Source organism: Pteropus medius, unplaced genomic scaffold (assembly GCF_902729225.1).
Source record: "Pteropus medius unplaced genomic scaffold, Ma_sr-lr_union100, whole genome shotgun sequence".
In the NCBI taxonomy this organism is placed as follows: domain Eukaryota; kingdom Metazoa; phylum Chordata; class Mammalia; order Chiroptera; family Pteropodidae; genus Pteropus; species Pteropus medius.
The window spans coordinates 1,183,649-1,192,690 of NW_024342469.1; the positions used below are offsets into that span (position 1 = coordinate 1,183,649).

The following is a 9,042-nucleotide window of genomic DNA, read 5'->3' on the forward strand; positions in this document are numbered from 1 at the left end:
CTGCCCCTCCGGACCCCTCCTGCCCCGTCCTGCCCTGTCTCGCCCCTCCAGCTCTTTGCTTCTCACAGACAGAGTGGGGAGAGGTTGCGTCCGCCCCCCGGGTCTAGCCGGCCCTGTCTGTGCTCTTGCGGCAAAGCCCCCGGCACAGGGCCCGTGCTGGGCACCTGGGGCCCACCTGAGAGAGGAAGGGGCTCATCTGGGTCTCCGTGGCGGCTGCGAGGCCTGCATTCTGTCCCTTTCCCTCCCTCCCAGGACAAGCTCGGCCCTGTGGCAGAGGGCGGGAGTCTGGCCCTCTGTGACAGCACCGAAGGCCGGGGAGGTGGCCTCGAAATCAAACGCAGACTTCTCATAGCCCGCCGACCTGGCTGCGGCTCTCGGGGTTACTATTTTATAAAGAGCAGCCAGAAGCTGACAGGCACGGCCCGCTGTGACCTGAGCACGCCCTTGGATGGGGACCCTGGACTCTAGACGGCTGTTTGGACCCCAGTGGGACGCCCTGCAAAGGGAGTCTTTCGGCGGTCGGGGCCCCTGGCCGCAGATCCGCTCCTCTGTGTCCTGGGTGTGTGTTGGGCCCGCGGACCCTGGCGACAGTGAACTGGGGTGGCCATCGGCCTTCCCACTGGCTTGACCAGGGAGCAAACGAGAGAGAACGAGGTGCCTCTTCGCCCCCAGAGGCCACGTGCTGATCAGACTCAGGCGCCGGGCTGTCCGCTCACCTGGGCGGGGCTTCGGGGAGCATCCGGGACGGGGCCGACCCCCGAAGGCCCCGGGACTGAGCGGCGCCTCGCTGGCCCGCTGGCCGCCAAGGAGGGCGGGATGCCCGTGAGCGCCCAGCTCTGCGCCGCCGGCCCCGCCTGCTACGCCCCGCTCACAGGACACCACGGGCGGCAAACAGAAGCCATGCTTATCAAAGGGTTTTTTTTCTTTATTTTCATAATTTAGCTGAATCAACACAAAATTGAATACTGTAAAACAAGAAAAAAAAAATGCCGTAACATCTTCAATCTCCCGGTCTCTGCCCTCGAAGGTGTCTACACTCGCTGTCAGAAGAAACAGGCGGGGGGAGGGGGGGACGCCGGCGGGCGGGGCGGAGGTGTGCTGGGCGGGGTGACCCTCTCGGGACCTCCTGCCGGCCCCCGGAGCGGGCGCAGGCCCGGGAGCTGGGACTGGCCCCCGGGGAAGCACCCTGCACAGGCCACATCCCCTGAGAAATCGAAGTCTCAGCCGTTCCTCTCACTCCAGGACGCACGTACCCCTAAGTCTGTGGTGACCGGAAGGTAAATTAAATATCGTGGACATTGGAATGAGTCTTAAATAAATCGGTTTTCTGTTCTATCTTTAGTCTAAGGGTGGCTGGAACGGCTGCTATATAGTGATTATTTTTTAATGTTTTTTTTAGTAGCATAGAACTAGCATGACACTCGTGTTAATTGGATTCGTAGGTAGTGTACTTCGCCAGAAACCAGGAACGCGGGTCAGTCAGGGGAAAGAAAAACGTAACTGTCCCTTCTTTGTCAGGCCTGGTGACAGGACTTGCGGGGAGGGACGTGGGAAGACGCCGCCCGCCATTCCCTCTGCGAGGCCCGGCTCCCATCCTGGGGACATTCTGACGCGAAGACTTAGTGGACGGGGCGTCCCATGGGGGTCGGTGACACGGGCTGCACATGGCCCTCGCGGCCCGCGAATGTGAGACAGTCCACACCAGAAGACGTGCGATCACAGGATTGTATACTCGGTGGTCACCAAGACAGAGGCCGAGGGGCGCGACCCCCGAACCCAGACCACGCGCAAAGACAGGCCTTGCCCCCAGCACCGCCAACGCGCATGTGACATCACGACCCTGGTCGTCAGCTCGCTGCCCCGGTCTTGCCCTCTGTGCTCGGCCCCCCTGGGTTTGGGGGCCGGCCTCCCCACGGCGCCCACCCCGGAGCCTTCGGGGACCCCCCGACTCGGCCGCACGGCCAGGGCTACCACGTTAATTGTTAAATAGGGTTTTCTACAAATATACAACATAGAAAAACTGTTAAATATATAACTTTAGGCTTTGCAAAATACATTTAATGATCTCTTTCAAACGAGGGTTACTTTAGTTTCCTTTAATTTGCTAAATGGCGAATCGGATGAGACAGCAGTCACGGGAGACCCAACATGCTCGTGGCGGACACTGGACCGTCCCACTACCGGAGACGGAGCGCGGAGGCGTGTCTACTGGTTAAAACGCAGGCTTTTAGTAGGCCAGGTCCGTCGGGGCGCGGGCGGCGGCGTGCGCGGGCGCCGCCTGGGGACGTGGGGACGGCGACGGGGCGGACCCCGGGGGCGGCACCGCGCAGTTCGTGGGGTGGGGCCTCTGCCGGGGCCACGCCCTCCGCCCCGCAGGGGCCGCCGGCATGTCCCTGCCGCGTCCCCTGTCCCCAGGGCCTCTGACGGTGGGGGCGAGTCCGCGTTAAAATAGATTTGCTCTTTGGTCTATCGAGTATATACTGAAAGGGTAAGAAAATAAAAGCGATTCGGCCAGTCTGGGCCACCAGGAGAGGCCGCTCCTGCGCCTTGGCCGGTCCGCCCCGGCCAGCGCCGCGCTCGTCTCCCTCGCCAGCCGGGCCGCAGCCCCTGGGCTGTCTCTGCTCCTCGTCCTTGTCCTGTCCTCGTCCTTGTCCTGTCCTGGTCCTCCTCCTGCCGGGGAGGGCGGCTGGGCCGGCCTCCCAGGGACGCTGGCGCACCCCGCGGTGTCCCGTGCCAGCTTCTCGGGGCGGCCGCACGGGCTCAGCTCGGGAGGCCGAGGACGACGCAGGCTGTCGGCGCGCGGCAGACGCGGGGTGGCGGGTGGCGGTCAGGTGGGTCCGCTGTGGAAGGAGGTCGTGGCCCCGGCGGGGACTCTCCGGGCAGCCGAGGCCCCTCCCGCGTTTGTCAGGAGACCTGTGAGCGGAGAGAAGAGAGCCATCAGCCCTGCGGGGTCTTCGTCAGGGACGGGGACCGGGAATGTCCCCGAGCCCCACTCAGCCAGGACAGCGCCTGGATAGATGTCGGCAGACACTCTGCGGACAGAACACTGGGCCCAGATCCAGGCATGGGGAAGTCTGCACCTGCTCCCTACTCCCTTCTCCCCCCGCCAGACGGCAGCCCCGAAACACCCGCCCTTCCGTGCGTCCTGGGGGACGTGGCCGGGGCACGACCGGAGGGGGACCGGCCCGGGGCATGACGGTCCGGGCACCCTTGCTGCTCACGGCACGCGGGAAACCTCCCGTCCCAGCCGTCCAGCCACCTGGGTGGCCGAGCCCCCCAGCACAGTCACTCACCGGCCCCCAAAGTATAACCGAGCGAGGAGGTGCTGACTCTTTTTTCTCTTTATAAAACTATGTAAATTCTTATTTGTACGTAAACAGGCAAATATAGGCGAGTACGAAGAGAAAACAAAACCCGCCCCGTCTGCGCTCTGAAAACTCCAGTCTTTCCTTCCCATCTCTTCACGGTGCCTGGCGACCACACGGGGCTGGCTGGGGTTCCGCCCGCCTGTGACAGCAGGCTCCCTGACCCCGCCCGCCGCCCGGCCCCACCACCGGCCCGCCCGTCCGCCCCGCCGGGCCGCCCCTGACCCGCCCCGGCCCTGACCCTTGACCCCGCCCCAGACCCCCGCCCCGCCCCGGGCCCGCCCGGGCTGGCGGCGCTTCTCAGTCTGCAGCGCGCAGCGCAGGGCGCACACCCTGACCTCGGACCCTGGCTAACCCGACAGCGGAGCAGCACTTTCCCGAGGCTTCATCCTCAGCCCTCGCGGGCTCGGGCAGCAGGAGAGCGTCCCACGTGTCTACCGGCCGCCCGGACGTGGTTCCTCCCGCGTTGCCCTCTGCGGCCTGGAGGAGGGCGCGCGCGCGTGAGCACTCGCGGGGGCGTCTGCGCGGGCGGCGGGGGCGCCGCCCCAGCCCCCGGCCCGCAGGCCCCCTTGGCGGCTCTGTCCGTCGTCCCCATTTTGTCAGACGTCCTGAGGCTCTCATTTCCCCGCGGTCAGCAGCAACCTTCCATTTGGACTTCACTGTTGCTTAAAGTGGTGACTACTCACGGCACACGTTCTAGCAATTTCTTAGAGCTTCGGTTTTTAAGTTTGACACTTAGCTCTAGATCCAGCCGGAACGTACGGGAATAGGGACAGGGCCGGACGCTCTCAGAAGAGGGACCCCAAACCGGGCGGCCAGGACTGAAGCCTCTGCGAGGCCACCCCGAAGGCCTCCGTTCGCCTCGCTCTGCAGCTTAGAGCTTCACTCCTCGCTCCCTCGTAAGGTGCTAATCGCCACATGACCCACTGGCGTGGGCAGTGGGCAGTGGCCGCCCCGTTCCTGAGCCGTCAGCTCCTCGGAAATGCAGGACTGTTCCTTGGAGCTGCAGGAGGAATCACTTATCCTCAGGGACACCGGGGTCTCTCCCAAACTCCCCCAAACTTCCGGAGGGACAGTCGCGCCCCTGGGACACTGGGTTGACTGTCCCCACTCATTTCCGGCTTTGCTCACGGCCCCCGCAGCCCCAGCACAGCACTCAGAGGGGGCCCCTCCCACGGGTTAGCAGTGCGGTGACTCTGTACGACCAGGGGCCGAAGGGCGCAAAGCACGGAGCCCGCCCCATGTCCTGGCCGGCGCTGTCTCGATGACCCTCCGGGGCGGCTGCATCGCTCCCCGCAGGCACCAAACGTCCGAGCAGTTGTCCGCATTGCTTGGGTTCCCCGCCGCCCCCAGAAGCAGGCCACGCTGTGATTCCGGGACTCCCTGTGGCTCCACTTGGCAGCCCTTCCAGAACCTTCCTGCACCTTCTCTGCCCCCCAGGGGGGGCGGGGTCCTGCAGGGATGTTCCAGGCTCCCTTCGGCGCAGCGTCCGTGTGGTCAGTCTGCACTCGGGCCCTGAGGACCGGTGGCCCGCGTGGGCGAGCAGGCTCGGCAGGGTGAGCCCCACTTGGAAGCGGGGTGACCGCAGCCCCAGACCCACCAGCTGTGTCTGCAGTCACAGGCCCCGCCCCTCGCTCTTTGTTGGTAAGTGGGCAGGGTCGCCGTGGGTGCTTCCAGAATGGAGAGTCCTGTGGGCCAGGATGGGGGCACAGCCGGGCACCGGGGCTGCCCCATGACCAAGGGAGGCCTCCGGACACCTCCGTCCCAGCTCTTTGTCCAGAGGCCCCCCCACTTCCGCCTTGACTCCAGGGTAGCCCAGCCCCTTCGGACGAGTGAGCTGGGGGTGTCACGCTCCTCCGCTGCTACTGACCTTGGGGCAGTGCCTGCCCCCAGCCGCTCCCCGGACAACAAACTAGGGGTCCGGCACCCTTGTCACAGGGCACAGGAGGGGGAGCATTCCTCCGGGGGGCGGGTGGCCGGTGACAAGGCCAGCACTCAGGGGCTCCAGGCACTGGTCCTTCCCACGACGGCTGAGCCTCAGCCTCAGGCGCGGGTGGGGTGGGGCCTGCGAGGGTGCCTGTGCCACCACCGCCTTGTCCTCGCTAACTGTCCAGGTGACAGGAGGGCCAGGGCGAGTCCTCCGTGTGGAGAGCACACTGCTCGGAGTGCTCAGCAGCAGCGGGGACGTGCCCACAGCCTGCCTTGCTGGAGGCTGGGGACCACGGAGCTGTTACCGTGGAAACGCCAACCATGACCAGGGAAGAAGCTTCTGGAAGGCCTTTGCGGCAGCCTCCTGTGCCCCGCCACCGGTGTGGACTCTATTCTGAGACCATTTCCTGACGCTGCACAGCCAGCCACACGCAAGGGAAACCCCGCTTTCCCCCCAAAGCCCGACTCGCGAGAGGCAGGACCGGCCGGGGTCCGTTGCTGTGTTTTAAATAACCAAATGGACAGCGTGCCGTGGCCTGAGCCTTGTTCTCCGTGGGATCCTGGCGAGCATGTGTTCTCAGGGACCCGCCCCGGCCCCACAAGCCCCTGTTCCATGTCCGGGCGGGGGAAGTATGGCCGAGGGACAGGCGCCACCTGTGACGTGTCTCCAGTGGTGTTTGCTCGTCATGTCCACTCCCCGCCTCTCTGTCCGTCACCTGCCTGGGCTCCGGACACCTGGAGCCACCCTGCAGGCCGCGGGGGGTCCTGATGGAGGTGACGGCCTTGTCGTCGGGTCGGGGCGCTAGCCCCACCGGGCTGCTCATCGGCGCTGACAGGCCGGTGGCCGCTCGACCCAGGACACACAGGCCCTTCCCTGGAGCAGCCCCCGCGAGGCGCGGCCGTCTGCACGACCTGTCACGTGAGAGTCGCCCTCCTGCGACCTCCCCTGAGTGGCAGCTCCACCCTAAGTCGGGTCCCAACGCAGCCCTCCCATCAGTGAGCGTGGGGTGTCCTGGCGGGGCGTCCCTGGACCCCAGGTCCCACGGCTATGGTGATAAGCACCTCTGACATCGCGCGGGAACTGGGTGCCAGATGGGCCAGTATTCACGTCGTCACTGGGCCTGTACCCCACACTCCTGGGGCTCCCCGCATGGGACTTCCTGCCGAGGACGCCCTCTGCCCTCTGGGGCTGACACCCATGGGGACTGCGGTCCACCGAAGCTCTGTGACTCGCACAGCAAAGCCCCCATCATTGCTCCCGGACTGATGGTTATTTGCTGAGATGGAAAATGGACTTAAGTCCAGGACTTCGGGTCCTGTCTGCAGATGCCAACACACAGGTCAAGGTTGTCAGTGGCTCGCTTGGTGGCACGGTGCTCACAGTCAGGACGAAGGACCTGACCGGCCAACTGGCAGTCACAAAGTCGCTCTCACGCATGACGAGCTGCTCTGGGTCTGGAGCCCAGGCTTTGGGTGGGGGCCACTGGTGACCCCAGAGGCGACACACGGACCCCAGAGATGACACACGGACCCCTCCTGCTTCACAGGTCTGCAGTGAGAATCCAGCAACAGGCGTGTGCGTGAGAAGTGCTTGATAAACGCAGAATTATGTCACCAGAATCGTGTCACCTTCGACAAGGAGATACGGGCCCAAAGCCATGGGAGGGAGCGGGACCCTCGACGGCAGCTGTGACTCCGCTCTGTCTCCCTGGCCCACGTGCCTCTGGTGTCCCCCGAGGTGGTGAGCCCACCCGCGTGACCAGAGAGGCCGAGAGGCGCTGTCCTCCCGCACGCACGGCCTGGACGCTCCGCGAGCCCCCCGCAGCCCCACGGCCACCACGGAGAAGCCACCTGGCCCCGGCCCCCACGGTGGCCATCCTCACAGCAGCTGCCCGGGTGGGGCTCGGGGGCCGCGTCTGGTTGCCAGGCCCAGACCGGCTGGGTGCGGGTGTCCTTCGCCGCATCCCTGGTCAGCAGCGCCGCTGTCCGCTCTCCCGTGGGGAGACGCCGGGAGCCAGCTGCCTCTTCCCGGGGGAGCTGGTCGTGGAGAGGGGCTCGCCGAGCCGAGCTGATGAACGGGCCGGGGGGTGGGCGGCCAGCCAGCAGCCGAGAGAGACGCAGGGGGGACTCATGCGAATCTTAAAGAGTCAGCACATGTGGGTGCTAATCAGACTCCTGCTTGCAAAGCAGACCCCACGTGGTCCGGGGACCGGTTCGAGGCAGCCTGGGGCGGGCGCTTCGCTGATTCAGCGCTGCTCGGCCGCCATAGATCACGGCGTAACTGAACCGCGGGGGTGAGGGGTGGCGAGCCCAGGAGACTGAGCGTGGGGGCGGGGGCGGCGACGGGAGGGTGCAGGCGAAACGAAGCAAGGCCACCGGGGATGACCGGGGGCCGGCCGGAGCCAGCCCACGCCCTCCGCCCGGCTCTGTCCCCGTGCACGTCTTGAGCAGCCACCGTGAAGGGAATGAAGCCCAGCAGTGGGTGAGCTCCGAGGTCGGCTATCGCCGCCCGATGCCGCCGGCTGCTGCAGGCACCTGACCTGTCTCGGCGGTCACCACGCCTGCCACAGCCCAGCGCTGAGGACGCGGCACCGGACGCCAGTGTCCTGGGGTTGGCAGGGCATCGAGTGCAGGGGTCCCTGCTGACTGTGCGGCCCCTCTGCGCCACGAGGCGGCGAGCGAGGGGGGCTGTGGGCGGTGTTGGGGACACGGGGGACGGCTGTGTCGGTGCACCTGGCTTTCACAGAGAGGACCAGCCTGGAGCCTCACGCAGGTCCATGGGGCAGCTGAACATCTCCGGAACCTGACTGCGGACAGGGACTTTATGTCACTCTCCACGATGGCCTGTTTCCTCTCTGGCTCAGGGCCATGCCTGGAGTCTGCCTCCCGAGAGAAGTTCCTAGGGACTGTGCGCCAGGCCGCAGGGGCCACGCTGCACACAAGCTGTGCTGCTCCCCTCGGGGAAGGGATGAAGCGTCACGAGGGAGCCTGGCTCTGAGGCGCTGCCAGCAGCTCCAGCTCCCACCCTGACGCAACGGTGGCTCTGAGCCCTCGGTGAAGGAGGCGCAGGTGACAAAGAAGTCATGCCATCAAGGCGAAATCACCCCGAGCCTTGAGTTCTGAGCGGGGACGGGCCAGGGGCTGTGCCGGCTGTCCCTGTGATGGTGGGTTCACGCTCGGCTCTGAAGGGCGGTCAGCAAGGGTCCACAGATGTGATGACCTGGAGCAGGGGTCCCCACTCCCCGGGCCGAGGGCCGGTACTGGTCCGTGTCCCGTTGGGAACCGTGCTACGCGGAGGAGGCATTCGCAGCCGCTCCCCAGAGCCAGCATCACCGCCTCGGCTCCGCTTCAGATAGTCAGGCCCCAGAGTCTCAGAGCGGCACCTGTCCCCGGTGCCACAAAAGTTGGGGACCGCTGGACTAGAGACCATGGTGAGTGATTGCCGGTGCCTCAGAAGTGCTACGGTGCTGTCTGAACGGGGCGCTTGCCAGTCCCTGAGCCACCCCCAGCTTTTCTGTGACAACGTTCCTGACTTTAAATAGTTACAGAGATGCCAGACGCTGACTGAACGCCCAGGGACAAAGGGCTCCCACGGACCTGACAACGGCCCGCACATGCCTTTGAACGGAGCGTGGCACAAGTGGGGCACGTGCGTGTGCAGCCGTGCATGTGCAGGTGGGCGTGTGCAGGCGGGCGTGTGCAAGCGGGCGTGTGCAGGTGTGTGTGTGCAGGTGTGTGTGTGCAGGCA

The 9,042-nt window shown here is 65.6% G+C and overlaps 1 protein-coding gene across 2 annotated transcripts in view; it reads right to left on the reverse strand.

Annotated features, from left to right (window-relative positions):
* Positions 1-2,036: 2,036 nt before the first annotated feature.
* The window catches only part of TAFA5 (TAFA chemokine like family member 5), a 123,170-nt gene continuing 116,164 nt past the window's right edge, over positions 2,037-9,042 (reverse strand). For both annotated transcript variants that reach the window (XM_039863145.1, XM_039863146.1), the window contains exon 4: positions 2,037-2,913. In XM_039863145.1, the coding sequence (XP_039719079.1) occupies positions 2,905-2,913 (9 nt within the window). In that variant the 3' untranslated portion in view covers positions 2,037-2,904. The remainder of the gene's footprint in view (positions 2,914-9,042) is intronic.